The sequence below is a fragment of the Microcaecilia unicolor genome, chromosome 9, assembly GCF_901765095.1.
Source record: "Microcaecilia unicolor chromosome 9, aMicUni1.1, whole genome shotgun sequence".
NCBI lineage: Eukaryota > Metazoa > Chordata > Amphibia > Gymnophiona > Siphonopidae > Microcaecilia > Microcaecilia unicolor.
In genome coordinates this window covers 111,279,838-111,307,799 of record NC_044039.1, presented here as the reverse complement: position 1 = coordinate 111,307,799, position 27,962 = coordinate 111,279,838, and the positions used below count along the sequence as shown (strand labels likewise).

At 47.9% G+C, this 27,962-nt stretch overlaps 1 protein-coding gene across 2 annotated transcripts in view; it reads right to left on the bottom strand.

The window, feature by feature from the left end:
- The window catches only part of SNX6 (sorting nexin 6), a 165,381-nt gene extending 138,559 nt beyond the window's left edge, over positions 1–26,822 (bottom strand). Inside the window, exons 1-4 of one of the 2 annotated variants that reach the window (XM_030214380.1) lie at positions 26,766–26,822; positions 26,541–26,588; positions 13,027–13,131; positions 98–208 (exon numbers count right to left, since the gene is read on the bottom strand). In XM_030214380.1, coding sequence (XP_030070240.1) covers positions 98–208; positions 13,027–13,131; positions 26,541–26,588; positions 26,766–26,771 — 270 coding nt within the window. In that variant the 5' untranslated portion in view covers positions 26,772–26,822. Of the gene's footprint in view, positions 1–97; positions 209–13,026; positions 13,132–26,540; positions 26,592–26,765 lie in introns of both variants that reach the window. The other variant, XM_030214379.1, reaches the window with a different exon arrangement.
- Between the last annotated feature and the right edge of the window lie 1,140 nt (positions 26,823–27,962).

The following is a 27,962-nucleotide window of genomic DNA, read 5'->3' as shown; positions in this document are numbered from 1 at the left end:
ATGCGAGAAGATAATGTCCTGCTTGTCCTGGGAGAATGCTTTCTACCACACACATGCTAAGAAAAGCAACATCAGCAAACAGAATGTTGAGACTTACAATGTAGCCAGCATAGTCTTCATTTTCCACAAAGGAATCATGGAGCCAGATGAATTCCTCGTGCTGTCTAACAACTGAAAATTCATTTTGTTTGAAATTGGGTAATGAACTCTGCAAAATAAAAATAAGAGAAAACATCTATATATGGTACATTTAAGAGACACCACAACAGGTTAAAGCATTACCCAAACTGTAAAGGACTAAAATACAAATCAACATATGCATCCAGCTTTTCCTACATTTGCATCCAGCTCTGGAACGCTTTACCTAACATTAGAACTGTGAACACCCATCTCAAATTTCCAAAAGACCTCAAGACTCACCTCTTCTGGAAAGCCTACCCAGCATACCCGAACTAATTCATGAACAATGCATCACATCTATCGATCTAAGAAATGAACAATACACATAATCCTATTACTTCAAACTGTACGAATTTTACCACTCCAGTTATAATTAAGTGTACTTCTACCCTTATTCTACTCTGTATTGCTCGCTAGAAGCTGTAGTCCCATCCCCAGAGACTTATACTTCTCTCTATATGCTACTATATATTCGTCCCAGAATTGTATTCTCTTTTCCGGAACCTTATCAGCTTCCTTGCACCTACTGTTACTCTATTTTCCACTCTGTATATATTCCCAGAGTTGGTACTCTCCTCTCCAGAACCTGTAAGCCACATTGAGCCTACTGCTATGTGGGAAAATGTGGGATACAAATGTAATAAATAAAATATAAAGATGAATGCAGAACATAGATTTAAAAGCATACCCCTTACCTCTATTTACAGAATACCTCACTTATGCATGTAACTTAATTGTTTGATTTGACCTAAATTGGCACTTAAGTACCACTTATTGTCAATACCTGGAACTAACTAGGACTTATGTGCATTAGTGCGCACATGTGGGCAGGGTACGGGTGGGTCGGGGATATGCCAAACTGTTTAGCACACACTTTACAGATTATCTGGCAATTACATGTACAACTGTCACATGTAGGCTATGAGCAAGCATAGCAGTCGTACCTACATGTAGGCAAGTCTTTGACAACTTACCTAGTATATTTAAAACGGCTTTGATGTGCAATTTGGCTGTTATAGAATACTGGCTTAGCACGCACTTTTTGGGCACCAGAATTGTGGCCCCCTATACAGAATGGCCCCCTAAATTTCAAAAGAGTTCCTAACTGCAAAGTTAACACAGGTTTGTAAATAAACTCCAAATGTTCCATTTGCCAACTACAACTTTCAGATGCACGTTAAACATTGTATAAATATAGATACCATGAACAAATTATATTGATTAAACTAAACCCCTGCAAACATTTGTCTGTATAAAACCCATTCTTTCCGAACCTGCCAAACTATTTATTATTTGTTACATTTGTATCCCACATTTTCCCACCTATTTGCAGGCTCAATGTGGCTTGCATAGTACCATAAAGGCGTTTCGCCGAATTCCGGTATAAACAGTTACACAGTGATGTGGTAGAATGAGGTTCATGGTGGGAGAGACATATTAGGGAATCATATAGAGGAAAAGTTATGTTATGTCCATTACTTGGGTTTGGTTTTGTAGTGTTGCAGGGGTTCAGGCATTTAAGTTGGTCAGTAGGGTATGCATTTTTGAACAGGTAAGTTTTTAGTGACTTCCGGAAGTTTAGGTGGTGATACATTGTTTTCACGGCTTTTGGTATGCGTTCCATAGTTGTGTGCTATGTAGGAAAGCTGGATGCATGAGTTGATTTTACATAAGTACATACCACACTGGGAAAAACCAAGGTCCATCGAGCCCAGCATCCTGTCCATGACAGCGGCCAATCCAGGCCAAGGGCACCTGGCAAGCTTCCCAAACATACAAGCATTCTAATAAATGTTTTCTGGAATTGTGGATTTTTCCCAAGTCCATTTAGTGCTTGTCCTTTAGGAAACCGTCTAACCCCTTTTAACCTCTGCCAAAGCTAACCACCTTCACCACGTTCTCCGGCACGAATTCCAGAATTTAATAAGCGTTGGGTGAAGAAGAATTTTCTCGATTTGTTTTAAATTTACTACACTGTAGTTTCATCGCATGCCCCTAGTCCTAGTATTTTTGGAAAGTGTGAATCGAAGCTTCACATCCACTTGTTCCACTACACTCACTTATTTTATACACCTCTATCATATCTCCCCTAAGCCGTCTCTTCTCCAAGCTGAAAGCCCTAGCCTCCTTAGACTTCTTCATAGGGAAGTCGTCCCATCCCTGCTATCATTTTAGTTGCCCTTCGCTGCACCGTTTCCAATTCCACTATACTCTTCTTGAGATGCGGCGACCAGAATTGAACACAATACTCAAAAGGTGCGGTCGCACCATGGCGCGATTACAACGGCATTATAACATCCTCACACCTGTTTTCCATACCTTCCTAATAATACCCAACATTCTATTCGCTTTCCGAGCTGCAGCAGCACACTGAGCAGAAGGTTTCAGCGTATTATTCGACGCGACGCCCAGATCCCGTTCTTGGTCCGTAACTCCTAACGTGGAACCTTGCATGACGTAGCTATAATTGAGTCCTTTGCAGCTTGGTAGTGGAGGTTTAGATATGTTCGTGTTGAATCTGGTTGTATTTCTGATTGGTAGGTCAATGAGGTCTATCATGTATCCCGGGGCCTCACCGTAGATAATTTTAGGAACCAGGGTGCAGATTTTGAAAGCAATACGTTCTTTAATTGGGAGCCAGTGCAATTTTTCTCGGAGGAGTTGGCACTTTCGAATAGCGTTTTCCAAATATAAGCCTGGATGCTGTGTTTTGAGCGGTCTCTGAAGTTTCTTTATTGAGTTGTTCTTTGCATCCCGCATAAATCCTTTGCAGTAGTCTATATGTTTAGAACCATTGATTGTATCGGTTGCGAAATGTTTCCCTCGGGAAGCATGGTTTTCACACGTTTGAGTTTCCACATTGAGTGGAACATTTTCTTGTGTAAATGTAAGGTGTGGTCGATTGTAACGCCAAGGATTTTCAGGCTGTCAGATGGGGAGGGTGTAACTGGGGTGTTATATTTGTGGGGTGTTCGCGTTGTATTGGGATGAGATGATGAGAGTGTGTTTTTTCTGTACTTGAGTTTTAGTTGAAATGCATTTGCCATGAGTTCATGATGTTTAAGCTGAGCTTAATTTCGTTGGTGATCTCGTCAGATCATGTTTGTAAGGAATGTATATGTGACATCATCCGCATAGATTGAAAAGGTTTATAAAGCCTTGGTCGGATAAGGACTTGGCTAGTGGGTCATCATTAGGTTGAAAAGGATCGGTGATAGTGGTGATCCTTGAGGTACTCCGCAATCTGCTTTCCACGGTGATGATATGTTTGAATTTGATTTCACTTGATACGTTCTAGTGGTTAGGAAACCCTTTATTCAACTAAGTATATTTCCTCCGATCCCGAAGTAATCTAGGAGTCTTAGTAGTGTATTATGGTTTACCATGTCGAATGCACTAGACATGTCGAATTGGAGGAGAAGTATGCTTTTACCTGTTGCTATTTCCTGTTTGAATTTGGCTAGGAGAGTAATTAGTACTGTTTCAGTGCTATGGAGGGGGCGGAATCCTGATTGTGATTCATGTAATATTGAGAATTTGTTTATATAATCAGTATCAATTTTATTACCAGTGGGATAGATGCTACTGGGCGGTAGTTGGTGATTTCGTTTTGTATTTTTCTTGGTATCTTTTGGTATTGGGGTGAGTAGGATGGTAAAATTATGTATCATACCTGATAATTTTCTTTCCATTAATCATAGCTGATCAATCCATAGACTGGTGGGTTGTGTCCATCTACCAGCAGGTGGAGATAGAGAGCAAAGCTTTTGCCTCCCTATATGTGGTCATGTGCTGCCGGAAACTCCTCAGTACGTAGATATCAAAGCTCCATCCGCAGGACTCAGCACTTAGAGAATTACACCCACAAAGGGACACTCTGCCCAGCTCACCACCGCCGAAACGGGGGAGGGGAATTAACCCAGCTCATCCCCACACAAGTGGGGGAGGGGAATCCGTCCAGCTCATCCCCGCGGAGCGGGGGAAGGACACCACCCCTCCGATGCGGGGGGATCTGGCTTATCCTGCAACCGCAACCGCGGGAGGAGCTGACTGACCCTAACACCGCCGAAGCGGGAGGGGTACAAAGCTGCCCTACAGCCGCACGAAGCGGGAGGGAGCGCCGGCAGAATTTAGGTCTCAATCCAGCCCCGTAAAACGGAGGGGAGAGGAATGCAGCAGCTCACTGTAACACAAACTCGTCTCAACTCTTGAAGAATCCAATTGAAAAAACTTGAACACGAAGTCTTTCTGAAGTAACTGAAGACTAAACTTGAACCTGAAATGCAACCAGAATATAAACAGTACAGATATCTGGGAGGGGCTATGGATTGATCAGCTATGATTAATGGAAGAAAATTATCAGGTATGATACATAATTTTACCTTCCATATCATCATGCTGATCAATCCATAGACTGGTGGGATGTACCGAAGCAGTACTCACCCAGGGCGGGACATTGAAATCCCTGACCGCAACACTGAAGCTCCAAACCGGGCCTCCGCCCGAGCAGCCACAGTCAAGTGGTAATGCCTGGAGAAGGTATGGGCCGATGCCCAAGTTGCCGCCTTGCAAATCTCTTCCAAGGAGACGGACCCGGATTCTGCCATCGAGGCCGCCTGAGCTCTAGTGGAGTGAGCCTTCAGCTGGATAGGCGGCACCTTCCCCGCGGCCACATAAGCCGCTGCAATGGCTTCCTTGACCCATCTTGCCACTGTAGGCTTAGCAGCCTGCAAACCCTTACGAGGACCTGCAAACAGGACAAACAGATGATCCGACTTCCGGAAATCATTGATCACTTCCAAGTATCTGATTATGACTCGTCTCACATCTAGATATTTGACAGCAGAGTACTCCTCTGGGTAGTCCTCCCTACGAAAGGAAGGGAGACAGAGCTGCTGATTCACATGGAAGCGAGAAACAATCTTGGGCAGGAAGGAAGGCACTGTGCGAATAGACACTCCTGCCTCAGTGAACTGCAGGAAAGGCTCTCGACATGATAGTGCCTGGAGCTCGGAAACTCTTCTGGCTGAAGTGATAGCCACTAAAAAGACTGCTTTCAATGTCAGGTCTTTCAGAGATGCCCTCGACAAGGGTTCAAAAGGCGGCTTCTGCAAGGCTCTTAGCACCAGGTTGAGATTCCACGCAGGCGATTAACTCCCTTGAGAAAACGTACCACATCTGGCTGCGAAGCCAGGGAAGCACCCTTCAGGCGGCCCCTGAAGCAAGCCAGAGCCGCTACCTGGACTTTAAGGGAACTGAGCGACAGGCCTTTCTCCAGACCTTCTTGCAGGAACGCCAACACTGAAGAGATTGGAGCAGTGAAGGGAGAAAGTGAGCCTGCTTCACACCACGCTGCAAAGGTACGCCAAACCCTGGCGTAAGCAGTAGAAGTAGAGCGCTTCCTCGCTCTCAGCATAGTGGCGATGACCTTGTCTGAGAAGCCCTTCTTCCTCAGACGCTGCCGCTCAATAGCCAGGCCGTAAGAACAAAGGGGGAGGGATCCTCCATCACCACGGGACCCTGATGCAACAGACCCTGCTCCACTGGCAGTCGCAGAGGGTCGTCCACTGAGAGCCTGATCAAGTCCGCATACCAGGGACGTCTGGGCCAGTCCGGACCCACCAGGATTATCCGGCCCGGATGCTTTGCCACCCGGTCTAGCACCCTGCCCAGCATGGGCCAGGGCGGGAACACATAGAGAAGCTCCTGTGTCGGCCACTGTTGGAGAAGAGCATCTACTCCCAGAGATCGAGGGTCCCCGTCCTCTGCTGAAAAAGCGCGGCACTTGGCAATTGGCCGATGACGCCATCAGATCTAGGCTCGGCTGGCCCCAGCGCTTCGTGATGTCCAAGAACGCCTGAGCCGATAACTGCCACTCTCCGGGATCCAAGGTATGGCGACTGAGAAAGTCCGCCTTGACATTCATGACTCCGGCAATGTGGGCCGCTGACAGCTGTTCCAGGTTCGCTTCCGCCCACTGGCATAGATTCATGGCCTCCTTGGCTAGAGGGGCGCTCTTGGTACCTCCCTGGCGGTTGACATAGGCCACAGCCGTGGCATTGTCCGACAGGACCCGTACTGGCTTCAACGCCAGTACAGGGAGGAACTCCAAAAGCGCCAACCGAATGGCTCTGAGTTCCAGGAGGTTGATAGACCACTTTGCCTCTGCAGGAGACCAGAGCCCCTGCGCTGTCCTTCCCAAGCAGTGGGCTCCCTAGCCCGTCAAAGAGGCGTCCGTCGTGACGACAATCCACTCCGGGGTCACAAGAGGCATTCCTGCAGACAACTTGTCTGTCTTCAGCCACCAGCTCAGCGCCTTGCGCACTGCTGGGTCCAAGGGAAGGCGCACAGCATAATCCTCTGACACTGGAGTCCAGTGCTGCAGCAGAGAGTGTTGTAGTGGTCTCATATGAGCCCTGGCCCAGGGCACTACTTCCATCGTGGCTGTCATAGAGCCCAACAGCTGCACATAGTCCCAAGCCCGAAGAGGAGAGGCTACTAGGAACTGGTCCACCTGAGCCTGAAGTTTGACAATCCGATTGTCTGGCAGGAACACTCTGCCCACTTGGGTGTCGAATCGAACTCCCAGATACTCCAGGGACTGAGTCGGGCGCAGCTGGCTTTTCTCCCAGTTGATGATCCACCCCAGGGAGCTCAGAAGAGCAATCACCCGGTCCACAGCTTTGCCGCACTCTGCATAAGAGGGGGCTCGGATCAACCAGTCGTCCAGATAAGGATGGACTTGTACTCCTTCCTTTCACAGGAAGGCCGCGATGACCACCATTACTTTGGAGAAGGTCCGTGGAACAGTAGCCAACCGGAACGGGAGGGCTCTGAACTGGAAGTGTCGGCCCAGTACTGCAAAACGCAGAAAGCGTTGATGAGGAGGCCAGATGGGAATATGCAAATACGCTTCCTTGATGTCCAAGGATGCCAGGAACTCCCCTGCCTTCACTGCCGCTATAACAGAGCGGAGAGTCTCCATGCGAAAGTGCCGAACTTTCAAGGCCCGATTGACCCCTTTGAGGTCGAGGATAGGCCGTACAGAACCTCCTTTCTTTGGTACCACAAAGTAAATGGAGTAACGTCCCTTGCCAAGCTGATTTTCTGGCACCGGAACGACCGCACCCAGGCGTATCAGGTTGTCCAAGGTCTGCTGCACTGCCACAGCTTTGACCGGAGACTTGCAGGGAGAGAGTACAAACCCGTCTCTTAAGGGTCGGCAGAACTCTAGCTTGTAGCCGTCTCTGATGACTTCCAGCACCCAAGCGTCTGAAGTTACCCTGGTCCACTCGCCCAGAAACGAGGACAGGCGTCCTCCAATCTGCACTGGGCCATGGACCAGGACCCCGTCATTGGTTACGAGACCCTGGGGGAGGACCGGAGGGCGCACCTCCGGGACGGCGGTCTCTGCGAAAGGAATGCTGCTTGGGGGAGAAGTTCCTCTTGAAGGAAGAGGGGGCAGAGGAGCCCGACTTGCCCGGGCGGTACCGACGGGCTTCCTGAAACCGTCCTCTGGAGTTACCGGGGCGAGCACTGACCCGAGCCCTGACCTCTGGTAACCTCTTGCCCTTAGACGTGCCGAGATCGGTCACAATTTTGTCCAGCTCAACCCCTAAGAGCAGCTTGCCTTTAAAAGGCAACTTAGCCAGGCGGGACTTAGAGGCGTGGTCAGCAGACCAATGCTTCAGCCAAAGCCACCGCCGCGCAGAGACTGTCTGAGCCATACCTTTAGCAGAGGCTCTCAAGACATCATACAGCAAGTCTGCCAAATAAGCCAAGCCCGATTCCAGGGCCGGCCAATCAGCCCTCAAGGAAGGATCCGAGGGGGAAGCCCGCTGCACAATCGTCAGGCATGCCCTGGCCACATAGGAGCCGCAAACTGAGGCCTGCAAACTTAAAGCAGCCACCTCGAAGGACAACCTTAAGGCCGCCTCCAATCTTCTGTCTTGGGCGTCCTTTAGGGCCTTGCCACCTTCCACCAGCAACGCCGTTTTCTTAGTCACCGCAGTGATCAAAGAATCCACGGTAGGCCAAAGAAAGGCCTCCCGTTCACTTTCAGGCAGAGGATAGAGGCGGGACATAGTCCTAGCCACTTTGAGGCTCGCTTCCGGGACATCCCATTGAGCCGAAATCAAGGTGTGCATGGCATCATGCACGTGGAAGGTTCTAGGCGGGCGCTTCGTCCCAAGCATAATGGCGGAGCCAACAGGGGCTGAGGGAGAGACGTCCTCCGGACAGGAAATCTTCAAAATGCTCATGGCCTGCACTAACAGGTTGGGGAAGTCCTCTGAGCAAAAAATCCGCGCTGCAGAGGGGTCATCCGCTCCATCCGAGCGGGAATCCGTCTCCTCCAAGGAATCCCCAAAGGACCGTTGGGAGAACCCAGATACGCTGCCCTCATCTACATCAGAGGAGACAGAGTCCTCTAAGGCCTGGAAATCCACCCGAGGGCGTTTACGTCCGGGGGCCTCAACCCCTTTATCGGACAAGGGAGAAGGGGCAGCGTTTTGCATAAGGAAAGCCTGATGCAGCAGCAAAATGAACTCAGGGGAGAAACCCCCCAGACTGCGCACTTCAGCAGCCTGGGCCACAGCCCTAGACGCACCCTCAACCGGCGCTCGCAAGAGCGGGGGAGAAACATGCTGCGCATCCAAAATGGCGTCCGGCGTGACACTCCGCGAGGGAGCCGCGCGGGAAGAACGGCGCTTAACTTTGGCCGGTTTTTTGCCGTCGCCCAAATCAAGGGCGGCCATAGAATTAACGTCTCCCACCTCAAGGGCGGCCCAAGAAGAAGCCGTCCGAGCAGAGTGGCCGGCCAAGATGGCGGAGGCGAACAGCGGGGGATGGGCGTTTATGGCGGGAAAAACCGCCGCGCCGGAGGAAGAACCGGGACACTGACCGGCCTCCAAACTGACACCCAACAAGGGCGAATCAGACTTTAAGACCCCCGCATCCCTGCTAGAAGCGCACACGCGGTCCGGGGAGCGATTCTTTGCGCCCTCGCCCTCCAACGCCATAGGCCACGTGGAGACCGATCGGGGAACCCCCTGCCCGCTACAAAAGGTAAAAATTACCTGCTTCTCGCTCCGAGCTGTAACGAACTGGTGTCCCAGTGAGTAGCTGCAATAAACTTTGAAATAAACGCCCTTAAGGACGTCCAAAAATTTTTTTTTTTTTTTCAACGGAGCCAGCGGGAGGGGGGAGAAAAGGAGGGACCTGGCACCACCAGGTTTGCACTTGCTCAAGAAGAGCCCTCAACCCCAGGTACTCAACAAAACCTAAAAATTAGGCTTGGAGACCTAGCCAGAGCTGCTGCTGTGTGTGACCACCACCTGCTGAGATAGAGAACATACTGGGGAGTTTCCGGCAGCACATGACCACATATAGGGAGGCAAAAGGATTGCTCTCTATCTCCACCTGCTGGTAGATGGACACAACCCACCAGTCTATGGATTGATCAGCATGATGATATGGAAGCACTACTATGTGTATTTTCAAGAGGGGAGGGCATACATAGGGGTGAAGTATGGATTCCCCTCCCCCGTTTCGGCAGTGGTGAGCTGGGGAGAATGTCCCTTTGTGGGTGTAATTCTCTAAGTGCTGAGTCCTGCGGATGGAGCTTTGATATCGACATACTGAGGAGTTTCCGGCAGCACATGACCACATATAGGGAGGCAAAAGCTTTGCTCTCTATCTCCACCTGCTGGTAGATGGACACAACCCACCAGTCTATGGATTGATCAGCATGTTGATATGGAAGTTGCCATTTTCCTTAGGGAAGAGATCTTGTTGAAGCATTTAGTTTCGGTGGGATGTGTCCCGTCCCGGGCCCTTACCTGTGCTCCCGCGGGGGGGGGGAGCGATGGTCGGCGGGGCTCGTGGTGTCCAGGGCGGCGGAGACGAGCCGCCGACGGAGCCAGCGCTGCTGCGGGTCGGCCCGAGGCCGGCGACCTGCTGGAGCGAACGCCGGCCTCAGAGAAGGGAGCACGCCGGCCAAGATGGCGGCGCCGGCGTCGACGTCTCCCTGGCCCGGAGCGGACCAGCAAGGAAGCTCCACCTACTCGCGCCGGATTGGCGCGTCGAAGTTGAGACCCCGCCTGCAAGGCAGGCTGGCCAATCCAGGCGCTCCTTGCCTGCCAGGGCCGGGGGGATTGGCTCCTCTTCCAGGGAAGGGACGGACTGGCGGGAGATTTAAACAACGGAACTGGAAGGGTCCAGTGCTTCCGTTTCAGATGTCAGAAGCCGACACAGTGGATCTCGGAGTGTTGCTCTTCGGAGACTGGGTCCATCTTCAGTGCTAGCCGTCCTTGCTAGCCACCTTCAGAGACTGGGTCCACCTTCAGTGCTAGCCGTCCTTGCTAGCCACCGTCAGAGACTGGGTCCATCTTCAGTGCTAGCTGTCCTTGCTAGCCACCTTCAGAGACTGGGTCCATCTTCAGTGCTAGCCGTCCTTGCTAGCCACCTTCAGAGACTGGGTCCATCATCAGTGCTAGTCGTCCTTGCTAGCTGTCTTCAGAGACTGTGTTCCTTTTCAGTGCTAGCCGCCCTTGCTAGCTGTCTTCAGAGACTGTGTCCCTCTTCAGTGCTAGCCGTCCTTGCTAGCTGCCCTTTAGAGACTGAGTTGCTGACTACCAGCCAGGCCGGCCGTCACCCCACGGTTCCAGCAGTCCTGCTGGCCGCCTGCAGCTGGGGGCTTAACCCCTGGTGAACGGTGGTCGCCGCGGGTGAAGATTCGGAGTGCGCGGCTGTCCTCTGAGGTCTTGCGGGGCCTCAGGGAACCTAAGGGCTCACCTATAGCAGAAACAGGACAGGATGTGAGGTCTGCTATGAAGCGGTCAGGGGCGGGTTTTATTAGGTAGCTGGGGCAGGTAACCAATTTACAGTGGGTGTTGGAGAACCTTTTGATCGCCTGGGTAACTGTTTCGGCGGTGAGGAGAGCGAAGTTTGACCAAGTTCGGTCAGCTGGGTATTCTCCAAGGGTTGAGTCCAAGCCATTGATGAAGTTTTCGATATCGGTATTGTCCTGAGGTAGAGTGTTGCGTAGGTTTGCGATTTTTTCTTTGAAGTATTTAGCAAGTTTGTCTGCAGATGGGATGTCTGTATTGGTTGTAGTGACCACTGTGATGTCTAGTAGTTTGTTCATGAGTTGGTATAGTTTCTTTGTAATCTGGCCCTATTTTAGGTTTATAGTATGACCTCTTGGTCTGTCTTATTGCATATTTGTACTTTTCTTTGTATTTGTTTCCATGCATTGAGTGTGTGTTCATCTTTTATTTTTTTCCATGCTCGTTCGAGTTTCCTGGATTGTGTTTTTAGTGTTTTCAGTTCATCGTTGAACTATGGTATGGAGTTATGCCTACGCGAGGTTCTTGTTGGTAAGGGTGATATTTCGTCTAGTATGCTTCTGCATCTTTTATCCCATTCTGTGAGGTACTATGTGGAGTCAGTTTGCGCTGTCCATTCATTATTGTATATCTGTTGCCACAATGTTTCCTAATCTATTTGGCCTCTTGTACTGTAGGTTGTGTGTTCTTGTGTGCTATTTGAACCCTTCTTCCGCCATTTTAGGGATATGTTTAGTTTGTAGTGATCGGTCCTTGGTGTTTCTGTCCATTTAATATCTGTTATTATTAGGTTCTGGTCTGTTGACAATTTGTGTGAGATGAGGTCGAGTGTGTGCCCTTTGACATGGGTTGCTTGCATTTGTGGCCATTTGAGATCCCATAAATGGAGGAATTCTTGTGCATTGGTAGAGTCTGGGTCTTCTAGGTGAAGGTTAATGTCTTCTAATACTAGTATATTGGAGTTGGTTCCACAAGTGTTTGAAATGAAGTCAGTGAAGTTTGTCTGGCCTTCGTTCCAATTACCTGGTGGTCTATAAAACAAGACACAGTTCAGGTGATCAAGCAGGGTTTTGTTGTGGATTCTGATTGAGGCAATTTCAAGTTGGGTTGTTATGGCCTCGGCAGTAGTTTTGGTGGTAAAGTGGGATCGATAGATTAGTGCTATGCCTCTGCCTCTCTTTTCCTTTCTGGTCCAGTGAGCAATTTTGTATCCTGGAGGGCAAAGGTCTAGGATCATAGGGCCCTTTTGATCATGGATTCAGGTTTTGTTGATGAAAAGTAGATCAAGGTTTTCTGACGTGATCCAGTCTGTTACTACTGTTGATTTGTTTACTACGGATCTAGCGTTGATGTAACCCACTTGAATTTTTAATATGTCAAGAATAGCTCTGTTCTCAAAAACACCATTTCCAAATATCTTGGAATTTGTAAGCCTGCATTATACATGGAGAATATCAGAACTATATATCTGATAACATTTCTGTTGGGTTGGCTCTATTAGTGATGCATTTAAAGTAATCTTACAGATGAGAATATCATATGAGATACTCCCATTTCACATTAAAAAACAAAACTATACGGGGACATTCTTTTATGGTTCACTTATTACACTTCCAAAACCCTAATTCAACATTAACAGTTCTCATTCCCAATCAAGAGGCCCTTTTACTAAAGTGCTAGATGTAAAAACAAATTCACAGTTATTACAGAGGCTACGTATTAACTGTTAGCAGTGTGTCCAGCATTCCCCCTGCAGTTACTATACAGACAAGTTCGCTACTGCACATCTTGAGATGGCATTAGTATGCACTATTTACCATGTGCTAACAGCAATGAGCAGTCCATGCCCACCCACTACCCCATCTTGCACTAAGCAGTTAGCTTATGATTTTTTAGCAAACTGGCTATTAGTGCACACTAAAACACACACTATGCTGTGTACTTTAAGGAAAGGGCCCCTACACAAAGAGTATATCTAGTTAAAACAGGTGGGTTTTACCTTTGTGTGGACAGTGAATTTCACTTTGTCTCTCTCGCTAAGAGCATCTGAAATATCAACTTGCAGCGTGGCATCAGTTTGTAGATCCACATTTATTGCTTTAGGCTAAAAAAAGAAATATTTTAAAATTAAAAGAAAGGGAATACTCATACTATAAAATGAATTGCAAGGCTAAACATCTAATTTTATGACATAAAATTATGGTAAAATGCATTTCATACTTTTTAAAAATCATATGGCATAAGCGCTAGTATAACCGTTTATTTAGTAATGAAATACACAACTAAGGGGTAATGAGCTTCCCTACAAAATGCAGGAACCTGTGGTAAAACCTTTCATAGTAAGTAAGGGCTCATGGAAAATCACATACACCTTACTGAAAAGGTAAATTTTATCCTAAGATAAAATACTGCAGATAACTTCTCTCTCAAAGCAGTGCCTGCTGTTTACATTAAGCTGTAATCAGCAGGACTAGAAAAACTCCAGGCAACATGAAACTGATCTCTCTGTGTTTTTGTGGATAAGTCACTTAACCCTCCTTTGTCCCAGGTACAAATTAAATATCTGTATATGGCAACTGCTTTGATTGTAACCACAGAAAGGGGGTATATCAAATCCTATCCTCTTCCCTTGAATATTACTATTTTTGCTATGTTAATGTCATTTCACTTTAAGATGGATTTCTTAGATTTGAAATTTTAAGCATAAAAAAAAGCAACAAAGATATTGTATATACTCGTGTATAAGTCGATCTTGTGTATACATTTAGGGTAGTTTTGAGACTAAAAATGGTGAAAATGCTGTAACTCCTTCTTTCCAGCCCTCTCTTCCCCACCTGGTCCAGGACCCTCTCTCCTTCTCCTCCTCTCCACCTCCATGTTCTACATCACTTTCCCTCCATCCTTCCCTCCATCTCAATGTTCAACATGGCTTTCCCTCCCATTATCCAGTATCAATCTCTTTCCACCCCCCCATCCCACCTAGCATGTAGTCCAGCATCCCTCCCCCCTCTCTCTGCCAGCCCACAGTTCTGCATCTCAATTCCCTCTCCACCCACTGTGCACCTTCAAGCTTAATTTTCTACAAGCAGCAGCAGTGCAACGATACACCTAGGCCACCTGCAGCCTGTGCCAAAGTGCTCCCTCAGACCTGTCCCACCCATGTGGAAACAGGAAGTTGAGTCACAGGGGGGCAGGACAGGTCAGTGTGCGTGCTCTGGAGTTGGCCACAAGACGTTTGGTATATCACTGTGCTGCTGCAGCTCCATACAAGACATTTGAAGGTATATTGGGGGTGGGGGGGGGGGTAAGAATTGAAATGCAGAACTGAAGGCTGGTGGAGGGAGCGATTCCAGAAGGGGCGAGGTGGGGGTGGGCAGTTAATAACCCATAGATAAGACGACCCTGGATTTTTGAAGGCCTTTTGGAGTCAAACTTTCTCAACTTATACATATATGGAAAGAAAAGAAAATTTCCCCGGTTCCTGAAAGTTCTTGGTTGGTATTCAACTACAGTGATGTGAAAGAACTTTTTTTCCCCTTCCTGATTTCCTCTATTATTGCATATATATGTCACACTGAATGATTTCTGATCTTTAAACAAAATGTAATATTACACAAAGGAAACTTGAGTAAGCATATAACCTAGTTTTTAAACTATTTTATTTATTCAAGGAACAAAGTTAGCCAATTATGAAAAGATCCCCCTCCCCTCCTGATTTTACATCACTGTAGTCTAACCCCCCTGTTCACAAAGCCGCACGGCAATACCGACACAGCCCATTCAAAGTGGGAAGGAGTATGAAAGTGAGGAAAGGGGGAGGGGAATTGGGAAGTGAAGGGGGTAGGCATTAGCATGCGGTTTTGTAAACAGGGGGATAAATGTTTTCTGCCTTGGAGATACCTACAAATACAAAAGTGCTCTAATGAATAGGGTTAAGTAGGAGAAGCTTTCAAAATGTTATTATTCACACAAAAATAAGTTCAACACAAAATCTTAGTTTTACAAGGTTCACCCAGAACTAAAAAGGAATTAAGTTGCTGGAACATATGCATGTGAGTTATCTATGGTCTGCACATGTGACATAAGAATAGTTTCCCCCCCCCCCCCTCAACACCCTTTGGATTCTCACTGCTGACATAACCTGAAAATTTGGTGGAGAAAGGACACCAAAAAAAAAAAAAGAGGCATGAGGTGAACAAGTACACAGATACAGCAATCTCATAAGCCTTCTTTCACACAGGAGACTAGGTTGAGTGGTTGTGCTGCTACATAACAGACTCTGGTTCAATTCGAGATCCAGTGCCTTCTCCCTAAGTAAGAAAGGTAAAATTATGTATCATACCTGATAATTTTCTTTCCATTAATCATAGCAGATCAATCCATAGACTGATGGGTTGTGTCCATCTACCAGCAGGTGGAGATAGAGAGCAATCTTTTGCCTCCCTATATGTGGTCATGTGCTGCTGGAAACTCCTCAGTATGTCGATATCAAAGCTCCATCCACAGGACTCAGCACTTAGAGAATTACACCTACAAAGGGACACTCTGCCCAGCTCACCACCGCTGAAGCGGGGAGGGGAATCCGTCCAGCTCATCCCCGCGAAGCGGGGGAGGGACACCACAGCCGCCGATGCGAGGGGATCTGGCTTATCCTGCTACCGCAACCATGGGAGGAGCTGGCTGACCCTAACACCGCCGAAGCGGGAGGGATACAAAGCTACCCCACTACCGCACGAAGCGGGGGGGGAGGGAGCGCCGGCATAATTTAGTTATCAATCCAACCACCGTCGCCACAGGGGGAGAGGAATGCAGCAGCCCACTGTAACACAAAATCGTTTCAACTCAAGGAAAATCCAATTGGAAGAACTTGAACGCGAAGTCCTCCTGAACAGGAACTGAAGACTAAACCTGAAATATAACCAGAACAAAAACAATACAGATGTCTGGGTGGGGCTATGGACTGATCTGCTATGATTAATGGAAAGAAAATTATCAGGTCCATTTCATCAAGCAGATCAATCCATAGACTGGTGGGATGTACCGAAGCAGTACTCACCCAGGGCGGGACATGGAAATCCCTGAACGCAACACTGAAGCTCCAAACTGGGCCTCGGCCCGAGCAGCCACATCCAAGCGGTAATGTCGTGAGAAGGTATGAGCCGATGCCCAAGTTGCCACTCTACAAATCTCTTCCAAGGAGACGGATCTGGACTCTGCCATCGAGGCCGCCTGTGCTCTGGTAGAGTGCGCCTTCAGCGGAATAGGCGGAAGTTTCCCTGCAGCCACATAAGCTGCTGCAATCGTCTCCTTGACCCAACGTGCCACAGTAGGCTTAGATGCCTGCAGCCCCTTACGAGGGCCTGCGAACAGCACGAACAGGTGATCCGACTTCTGGAAGTCATTGGTCACTTCCAAGTATCTGATGGTGACTCGTCTCACATCCTGACATTTGAGAGCAGGGTACTCCTCTGGGTAATCCTCCCTATGAAAGGAAGGTAGACAAAGCTGCTGATTCACATGGAAGCAAGAAACAATCTTGCGCAGAAAGGAAGGCACTGGGCGAATCGACACTCCTGCCTCAGTGAACCGCAGGAACGGCTCTCGACACGAGAGTGCCTGGAGCTCGGAAACTCTTCCAGCTGAAGTGATAGCCACCAAAAAGACCGCTTTCAACATCAGGTCCTTCAGCGATGCCCTCGACAAAGGCTCAAAGGGCGGCTTCTGCAAGGCCCATAGCACTAGATTGAGATTCCACGTAGGCACTATCGAGTGCAGAGGAGGGCGCAGGTAATTAACTCCTTTGAGGAAACGTACCACATCTGGCTGCGAAGCCAGGGAAGCACCCTTCAAACGGATCCTGAAGCAAGCTAGAGCCGCCACCTGGACTTTCAGCGAACTGAGCGACAGGCCTTTCTCCAGACCCTCTTGCAGGAACGCCAACACTGAAGATATTGGAGCAGTGAAGGGCGATAGAGAGCCTGCCTCGCACCAGGATGCAAAGGTACGCCAAACCCTGGCGTAAGTAGTAGAAGTAGAACGCTTCCTCGCTCTCAGCATAGTGGCGATGACCTTGTCGGAGAAGCCCTTCTTCCTCAGCCGCTTCCGCTCAATAGCCAGGCCGTAAGACCAAAGGGGGAGGGATCCTCCATCATCACAGGACCCTGATGCAAGAGGCCCTGCTCCGCTGGCAGCCGCAGAGGGCCGTCCACTGACAGCCTGATTAAGTCCGCATACCAGGGGCGTCTGGGCCAATCCGGACCCACCAGGATCACCCGGCCCGGATGCTTTGCCACCCGGCCTAGAACTCTGCCCATCATAGGCCAGGACGGGAACACAGAGAAGCTCCTGTGCCGGCCACTGCTGGAGAAGAGCATCAACTCCCAGAGATCGAGGGTCCCATCCTCTGCTGAAGAACCGCGGCACTTGGCAATTGGCCAAGGACGTCATCAGATCCAAGCTCGGCTGACCCCAGCGCTTCGTGATGTCCAAGAACGCCTGAGCCGACAGCTGCCACTCTCCGGGATCCAAAGTAAGGCGACTGAGAAAGTCTGCCTTGACATTCATGACTCCCGCAATGTGGGCCGCCGACAGCTGTTCCAGATTCGCTTCCGCCCACAGGCATAGCTTCATGGCCTCCTTGGCTAGAGGGACGCTCCTGGTACCTCCCTGGCGATTGACATAGGCCACAGCCGTGGCTTTGGCCGACAGGACCCGTACTGGCCTCAGTACCAGGACCGGGACAAACTCTAGAAGCACCAACCGAATGGCTCGGAGTTCCAGGAGGTTGATAGACCACTTCGCCTCCGCAGGAGACCAGAGCCCCTGCGCTGTCCTTCCCAGGCAGTGGGCTCCCAGCCCGTCAAACAGGCGTCCGTCGTGACGACAACCCACTCCGGGGTCGTGAGAGGCATTCCTACGGACAGCTTGTCTGGCCTCAGCCACCAACTCGGCGCCTTGCGCACTGCTGGATCCAAGGGAAGGTGTACAGCGTAATCCTCCGAGACTGCAGTCCACCGCCGCAGAAGAGAGTGCTGTAGTGGTCTCATATGGGCCCTGGCCCAGGGCACTACCTCCATCGTGGCCGTCATGGAGCCCAACAGCTGCACATAGTCCCAAGCCCGAAGTGTAGAGAATGCTAGGAACTGGTCCACCTGGGTCCGAAGCTTGACGCGCCGGTTGTCTGGCAGGAACACACTTGGGTGTCGAATCGAACTCCCAGATACTCCAGGGACTGAGTCGGGCACATATGACTTTTCTCCCAGTTGACGATCCATCCCAGGGAGCTCAGAAGGGCAATAACCCTGTCCGTAGCTCTCCCACACTCTGCATAAGAGGGGGCTCGGATCAGCCAGTCATCCAGATAGGGATGGACTTGCACTCCTTCCTTGCGGAGGTAAGCCGCGATGACCACCATTACTTTGGAGAAGGTCCGCGGAGCAGTAGCGAACCCGAACGGGAGGGCTCTGAACTGGAAGTGGCGGCCCAGGACTGCAAAGCGCAGGAAGCGCTGATGAGGCGGCCAGATGGGAATATGTAAGTAAGCTTCCTTGATGTCCAAGCATGCCAGGGATTCTCCTTTTTTTACCGCAGCTATTACAGAGCAGAGAGTCTCCATCCGGAAGTGCCGTATTTTCAAGGCCCGATTGACTCCCTTGAGGTCGAGAATAGGCCAAACAGAACCTCCCTTCTTTGGCACCACGAAGTAAATGGAGTAACGTCCCTTGCCAAGTTGATCTACTGGCACTGGGACCACCGCGCCCAGGTGGATCAGGTTGTCCAAAGTCTGCTGCACTGCCGCCGCTTTGACTGGAGACTTGCAGGGAGAGTTCACAAACCCGTCTCTCAAGGGCCGGCAGAACTCCAACTTGTAGCTGTCCCTGATGACTTCCAGAACCCAAGCGTCTGAAGTTACCCTGGTCCACTCTCCCAGAAACGAGGATAGCCGTCCTCCTATCTGCTCTGGGCCATGGCCCCGTCATTGGGTACGAGACCCTGGGGGAGGGCCGGAGGACGAACCTCCGGGACGGCGGTCCCTGCGAAAGGAATGCTGCTTGGGGGAGAAGTTCCGCTTGGAGGAAGAGGAGGTCGACTTGCCTGGGCGATACCGACGGGCTTCCTGAAATCGGCCCTTGGATGAACCAGGGCGAGCACTACCGGCCCGTGCCCTGACCTCCGGCAACCTCTTACCCTTAGACGTGCCGAGCTCCGTCACAATCTTGTCCAGTTCGTCCCCAAAGAGCAGCTTGCCTTTAAAAGGCAACTTGGCTAGGCGAGATTTAGAGGCATGGTCAGCAGACCAGTGCTTAAGCCAGAGCCACCGCCGCGCAGTGACTGTCTGAGCCATGCCCTTGGCCGAGGCTCTCAAAACATCATAAAGCAAGTCTGCCAAGTAGGCCAAGCCCGACTCCAGGGCCAGCCAGTCCACCCTCAAGGAAGAGTCCGAGAGGGAAACCCGCTGCAAAACAGGCACGCCCTGGCCACATAGGAGCCGCAAACCGAGGCTTGCAAACTCAGGGCAGCCGCCTCAAAGGCCAACTTTAAGGCCGCCTCCAATCTCCTGTCCTGAGCGTCCTTCAGGGCAGTGCCACCTTCCACTGGCAGAGCCGTTTTCTTAGTCACCGCAGTGATTAAAGAATCCACTGTAGGCCACAGAAAGGCTTCCCGTTCCCCCTCAGGCAGAGGATACAGCCGGGACATAGCCCTGGCTACTTTAAGGCTCGCTTCAGGGGAATCCCACTGAGCCGAAATTAAAGTCTGCAAGGCTTCATGAACGTGGAAGGTTCTAGGCGGGCGCTTAGTTCCCAGCATAATGGCTGAGCCAGCTGAGGCTGAGAGAGGGCCTTCCTCCGGAGAGGAAATTTTCAAAATGCTCATGGCCTGCACTAACAGGTTGGGCAAATCCTCTGAGTGAAAAAGCCACGCTGCAGAGAGGTCATCCACTCCATCCGAGCGAGGATCAGTCTCCTCCAAAGAATCCCCTAAGGACATTTGGGAGAACTCAGATACGCTGCCCTCATCCACATCAAAGGAGACAGAGTCCCCCAGGGCCGGGAGATCCACCCGAGGGCGTTTGATCATAGAAGCCTCATCACCCTTATCATACAGGGGAGTAGGGGCAGCGTTTTGCATAAGAAAAGCCTGATGCAGCAGCAAAATGAACTCAGGGGAGAAACCCCCCAGTCTGTGCACTTCTGCAGCCTGGGCCACGGCCCTCGAGGCACTCTCAACCTGCGCTCCCAAGAGTGGGGGAGAGGCGCGCTGCGCATCCAACATGGTGTCCGGTGTGACACTCCGCGAAGGAGCCGCGCGGGAAGAATGGCGCTTTAAATTTGCTGCCTTCTTACCGTAGCCCAAGTCAAAGGCGACCATAGGATTAACGTCTCCCACCTCGAGGGCGGCCTAAGAAGAAGCCGTCCGAGCAGCGTGGCCGTCCAAAACCGGGAGGGCAGCCAGCGGGGGATGGGCGCCTAAGGCGGGAAAAGCCGCCGCACTGGAGGAAAAACCGGGGAACTCTCCCGACTCCGAAAAGGGGCCCAAAAAAGGCGACTCTGCCTTTGAACCCCCCCACTTCACCGCTAGACGCGCGCACGCGGTCCGGGGAGCGTCTTTTCGCGCCCTTGACCTCCGACGCCATAAGCCACGAGGAGACCGTTCGGGGAACCCCCTGCCCGCTATAAAAGATAAAATTACCTGCTTCTCGCTCCGAGCTGCAACGAATTGGTGTCCCAGTGAGCAGCTGCAATAGACGCCCTTTTTGGACGTTTAAAAAAGACGTTTTCTTTGTTTTTTTAAATGGAGCCAGCGGGAGGGGGGAGAAAAAGAGGGACCTGGCACCACCAGGTTTGCACTTGCTCAGGAAGAGCCCTCAACCCCAGGTACTCAACAAAACCTAAATGAATAGGCTTGGAGACCTAGCCAGAGCTGCTGCTGTGTGTGACCACCACCTGCTGAGATAGAGAACATACAGAGGAGTTTCCGGCAGCACATGACCACATATAGGGAGGCAAAAGATTGCTCTCTATCTCCACCTGCTGGTAGATGGACACAACCCACCAGTCTATGGGTTGATCTGCTTGATGAAATGGAATAGGGGATTTAATGGAAGCTGAGTTCACAGCCTCCAAGAGAGAAAGCCCATCACTATTAAACTGCAACTTACTGCACGGCTCTAGAAAACACTAAGGCCAAGCTCCTGCATTCACTGCTTAACAAAGGCTAAATTAAAGGATGGAAATGTACACACACCCCTAGAGTAGCTGTGAACGAAGGATGAACTGTATGAACTCCAGGAGCAGAAGATTCCGATTCAATTACAAGCCCAAATATGTATGAAGAAGTGGCCAGATCAAGAAAGATTCACTATGCCTTCATGGTTTGAAAAATTTCCCTACAACTGATTTGGCAGGGGTAAAATATAATTGGAAAGTATTCCTGCTAGTACCTCTCCCTCCTCCAATAATTTATTTTGAAGGGAGTACATAGCAAGTACATTTCTTCCCTGGTGACTGAACACTTATACCTATTCCCATGTAGCCCCCCCCCTCTATCCTACCTCGCCTATGTACAAACTTTCTTCCCCCAACTAGCCCTCACTCTCCTCCTCTATTCTCCCCTCCTTACATGTGCTTATTCAACCCTCCTACTAGGGTCAAAGACACTGGGTAAGTGGATTTTTCCTGGGTTTAGGCTGATTTCTTATTAAGAGTTTGAAAGAGTGCCTGTCTACCATCAATACTCAGTCCATCTGTTTGTCCCTGAATCCCATATGCATGGCAGGGACCCTCTGAAAGGACTGTGCTGAAATTCCTATTACAACAATATCTACACTCCTGCCAAATTTCAGCCACTTCAGTCCCATGGGAGGGCACATGATATATCAAGAGATTATGGCAATAGGAAAACCAAGCCAAAAATCAGTTATGAAACAGGTCCTCACATTATGCTGTAAGCATATCTTGTTTCACTATAGAACTGGTTGCTCCATATGTTTTAATATGTTCTATAGAGCACAGCTTCCTTTTTTCTAACTTAAGCTATAAAATCTAATTTAATGAAAATCTGCCAGCTAGAGCTACATAGGCTATGTAGTTGCACAGCTGCTTAGTCTTCATTAAGAGGTGGTACTGCTTTAGAGCAATCAGTGGGTCCATAATTTAACAGTGGCCACAATCCATTAAAAAAAAAAAAATTACAGCTTCTCTGGAGCACTAACAAACTACCCTCAAAGTGCCCGAGATTCCAAACGAATGAAAGCAACAGTGCTACCAAAACATATGTTTTAAATAATTCAATCAGTTGACAGAATACTCAGAATCCATTTTTGTCTATCTTATGTCATTCCTCAGCTGTACATGTTTGAAGCTCCTCCCACTATTAGAGCTTGGAAAAACATGTATCATTCGTACTACAATCAAACTATTTAAAATTCAGAATACAATTGTTTTCACAAGAGCAAAGAATTACCAAAGGACAAGTAATAAAACACAACAGATGAAAAAATAACCAAATGTTTTTAAACCACACTATATGAAGAAAAGAATCAAAATTCAAAAATCAAGAGGCTACATCCCATAAACTAAGCCTGTTCCTCTTAGACTTAACTCTATTCAAATAAAACTTGCTTGTATCACTGATATAAAGAATTACTTCATTTAAAATGCTCATCAGGGACACAAGATAAAATATTTATAACTGGGGGCACAGTCTGATCTGTTGATAAAATAAAAAGGTATTTTCCACTCCACAGAATGGACATTATCAAAAGAATAAACTGTAAAGAATAAAAATTCTGTCTGAATTAAAAACACTAGTTACCCATATCTCACTGGAACTGCAACAAACATTTCTGAGCTAGTTGTCAAAGAAATGTCAAATAAAATCAACAAGTGTGAGATTTGGTAAAAACAATACTTTCTGGTTAAAGCCAAGTCAATCATATACAGCTAGAATTGATACAAAGCATGTTAATATTAGTTTATGTTTGCCTTCGCAAACCTGTTTAAATAATAACCCAGAAGTTAAAGCTCTTCAAGTGGAGAGCCCAAATACCAACCAACCACATTATTACTCCCTTCTACAGAAAGAACAGAGTCAGACACTTCAAACAAATAATCTAAGAGAAGGACAGAAACTCTTGTTCCATCAATCAATATATATAAATGGCGAGTGTCGTACTCACTCGCAAATGCGCAGTAGAGACCCTCTCTGCCCTGCCCCCGTGTCAATACGTGATGACGAGGGCGGTTTACATTTGAAAATACACCGAGTCAGAATAATAGAATTCAGTAACATGGGAACAAGTAGATATAACGTTTAACAAAGTTGAGATTAGCATATAGACCCAACTGGGAATTTAAAAGTCTGACCTTTAATGATGTCACATGTTCAGAAATTATAGCCGTTAAGTTATTCAAATATTATCACATGCACACACCAGAACAGGTATCCATACACATACAGCAAAAGTAAGCAACTTCTACAGAGTACATTCAAAACTTAATTTTTATTTCCTCAAAAATTCTAGACAGCAAATGTACAGATCAGTAGGATCCAAAGCAATCCAAAACAAATAAAGTCAGAAACAACACAGTTTATACCTAATTGTTCAACTACCCTTAGGATTCGCCTTTGAATTTAAAAAACAATACAATGTGCATGTAAGGTCTGAATAAATGAATTAAAACAAAGTTTAAAGCAAATGCCCATAATATACAGTATCATAGTAAATGATGGCAGATAAAGACCTGTTTGGTCCATCCAGTCTGCCCAACAAGATAAACTCATTTTACATGGTATGTGATACTTTATAGCTGAGTTTGAATTGTCCTTGCCATTCTCTGGGCACAGACTGTAGAAGTCTGCCCAGCACTATTCTTGTACTAAGTTCTGAAGCTAACGTCAAAACCGCTTAAAATTTAAACTCCAGCCCATTCCTTATCTAGCCAGTCATGATCAGGGCACGCAGGACGTACAAGTCTGCCCAGCACCGGTTTTGCTTCCAAATTACTGGAATTGTCACCTAATCTCCACTAAGATTCCATGGATCCATTCCTTCTAAACAGGATTCCTTTGTGTTTATCCCACGCATGTTTGAATTATATTACCGTTTTCATCTCCACCACCTCCCGCGGGAGGACATTCCACATATCCACCACCCTCTCTGTGAAAAAATACTTCCTGACATTACTCCTGAGTCTGCCCCCCTTCAGTGATGGAATATTCATATAGCAGGCAGCCAACAGATTTATATTTTCCACTGTTCATACAAAGTATAATTAACTTTGTATGAACTTAGCAGCTAATAGTGTGCTGAAATGGTCAACGCTGACACAATTAGACAGACCCTGGACAGAACTTCTGCATGAAGGAAGCTCTTCCCTCATTTAATACCACTCTGTGAAACAGTAGTAATAAAAAAAGAAAGTGCAATTTTATTATACCACTGCATTCAACAAAACAAAAGGAGCAAGTTCTCACATACCACCTTTTTCTTTTGACGTACATGCACACAAAAAAAAGATGTTAAATACTTCCAGGTTTCAACCTAATGATAAAAACTTTGTACTTATAAACAGTAACTGATTGTTGCGCACCTGATTCTTACAACATGTCTGTTTTGGTGGTCTTTACTGGGTGAAGACATCTCTACACAAATAGAGGGAGTCCCTATAACAAGCCCCTCTGAATATCACAATGATAACGACTAAGAACTAATTACTACTTTAACGACAATATGGATGCAGCAGCTCATAGGTTTGTTTGCTCTGTATGGGTGAATGGGGATGATGGCTGTGCGGGAGAGGGGGAAAGGGAGTCTAAGTCCACCAGCTTCAGCTTTTTAATGTCATGCTATCTCCTGTCAGTCTAACCTCCTGGGGGGGGAGGGGGCTATAAGCATGTAGGCTTCTCTCTCCCTGTCCCTCCCATCCTCTTGCACTATTCCCCCCTTCCTACCCATCACCACTCTCCCTCTTTCCCTGTTATCCTCCCAAGCACTTTCCTTTCCCTCTCGTTCCCTACTACCCCCTTTCACTCCTTCCTCCATTCCCCTTTTCCTGACCTTCCCTACCCCCTTCACTTCCTCTCATACTCCGCCCCTTCCCTGCCCTTCTCTAATGCCTGGCCAATCTTCACCAGCAGGACTTGTGGACTCCAGCAGGCTCTTCAGTGATACTCCATTTAAAAAGAGGATGAGAATTAAACTAAACTAATTTACTAGGACCACCACAAAATTCCTGGACTTGAAAATCTCTCAAGTCATAACTACATTATTATAATACCTCACAGCACTCAATTTGTTAACTCATACACATAGCTTTCAGTGACTTTAATGGACATCTCTTTGACAAAGGCCTATGTTATAAAGAAAAAAATGCTTAACCTGTTGAATGTATGAGAGTGTACCAACACCTTTGTACTCAAAACACCCAAACGTTAGTCCTTAATTCTAAAGGGTCCAGCAGCCAGACTCTCTCTACTTATAGCTGCTCCAGTCGCTTCTCTTGCCTATGCTGGTGGTAAGCATTTAGCTTCACACACTGTGCTTTAGATATAAATCTAGGCCCCATTAAAGCATTAACATGGGTCGGCTGGTTAGTTAAAATATAACATAGTATAACACCCATGTTACTAAGGGAAAGGATTCTGGCTTTGGCCACCGCCTTATCACATTGTTTCACCACCACCTAAATCAAACACACTTGGATTTCTATACTCCAAATGCATCACTTTGCATTTTTCCACATTAACGCTTACTTACCTGATACTCAACCAGTTTTACATGGAGAGCATACACAGTTTGAGAAAGAATCAGCAAGAATCAGCAAAAAGGCAAACTTTCTCATTTAACAAAAATATAGAACACAATCAGTTGGAGGACAGATCACTGAAGCACTCTACTAAATGTCCTCTCCTCCAAATTAATTCCATATAAACTCTACCCTCTTATCATTTAGAAATTGGTCGACTGGCATGATAGAAGGCAATGGTAAATGGAATTAATTTGGAAGAAAAGCAACTTAGTAGAATGTTTCCAGGATCAGTCCTGGGCTTTTTGAATTACAAAGGACAAATCGAGGTTTCTGTATAGTTTATCTACCAAAAACAACATACTGGATTCTAAAGTTCTGCCCAGGAGCAGAATGCATGCACCATGTATCCCGGTGGTCTTCTGCCCTTATTAAACTCTATAGGAGCTTTGCTGTCTTGTGCTGATTTGCGGACGTGAGGGACAACTTTATCACTGTCTCATCAACACAATCACTTAGCAATAATCATTTTATTCAACAAACAGCGTCCCACACACAGTGCCAGCCCTACACACTGAGATTAGCGCAGATAACGGAAACACGACACAAATGTCACAAGAAAGGAGCCCGGCTAGGGAATTGCAGACAGCAGGCTGCAGGTTCCGACTTCAATCTCCTCCTTGAACCGTACGGTCCCTCCCCAGTCCCGACCAGGGAGACAATTACTAGTGACAAAGAAACAACAACAATAAAGAATAATGCTTACCCCTCTGTCCTCTTCCGAAAGGAAGTCGGGACCGTCATCCAGGCCTTCCTGCTAAGCAGGAAGAGAGTAAAAAGACACAGAAAACAAGAAGACGTTAGTCATGGAAAACGTATTGTCAACTTCGTGTACTGTAAAGATAGAGGGGAGAAAACGGGAAGTACAAAAGCCCGGGGGTGGGAACAGCTTTTAACACTATTTTATTTTTTAACGGTTGAAAACACCCACCATCATGGCTGATCTGCAGGCAGGCGGCAGCGCGCGGGACCGGAAGCCGTCATGTGATGGTAGCTAGCCCCGCCCAGGCTATCAGCTGCTCAAAAAGCTGGCGGAAATGGAGAGGTAGAGCAGCTAGTGAAAGCAGCGGAGCGCAGGTGTGAGCTAGGTGACTGTTTAGGGAAAAGAAGAGGGAAAGTCGTGAGTCCAGGGAGTAGGAAAGCAGACACAGCAAGGGGTAAGATAGTAGTTGCACTGTGCACTAGTAGTACAGGAAGGAAGGAGGGAGGGAGGCATAAAACAAGTTCTTTGCAAGTTGGTTGTTTTTCGCCAGTAAAGTTATCTGAAGCTGAATCAATGAGACGAAATGGAAAAGCTCCTTATCGATATAAAAGGAAGATGTGAGGAAATGGTCTGGCAAAGATGTTTTTAATACAATAAGTATTGAACGGTGGTCTCCCTGTTAATTATGCTGGATTCACAAAAATAACCCCAGTTATCACTGGATTATTATTAACATTTGTATAGCGCTACCAGACGCACGCAGCGCTGAACACATGACATAGAGAGACAGTCCCTGCTCAATAGACATTATGACATGGAAAACATAGTCAAAAGTTATTACAGAGGTGCAGATGCTCAAAAGTATGACAAGCGTAAACGTGCGGTGTGCTGATGGCTGTTTGAGAAGCCACCACACCACACAATATAAATTGTAAAATGTTAAAAAAAACAAAAACCTGAAGCCTCAACCACCCCGGGGGGGGGGGGGAGGGGGCTCAGTCACTGACATTTTTAATCAACTCCGAGTGGGTTCAACTCACCGTCTTCTCACTGTCATCCTAACTGGTCTCCCTCCAAAGGGGTATTAAAGGAGACCAACCCATCTGAGTTCAAACTGATTTGTCCTCAAAAGTCTCCCACTGGTAGGACAACAAAAGGTCCATGGTTTTATCCTCATCCTCCCTCTCCTCTTTGTACTTCAGAAGGGGTGCAGAGGGAGAGAGAGAACTGGGTACAGAGATGTAGTACATTTACATGCAAGACAATTGGCTTTAGTGTTAATACCAACCATCTGTTTCTTCAGTTCTACCTTAACTGCAGTCACTTTTTGCTCATGTAAGCAGCCGGCCCTGACAGTGGGACTAGGGATTTACTTTTAGTACTACCCATGATAAATTATCAAGGAGGTGAGAGCTCTGATACTCC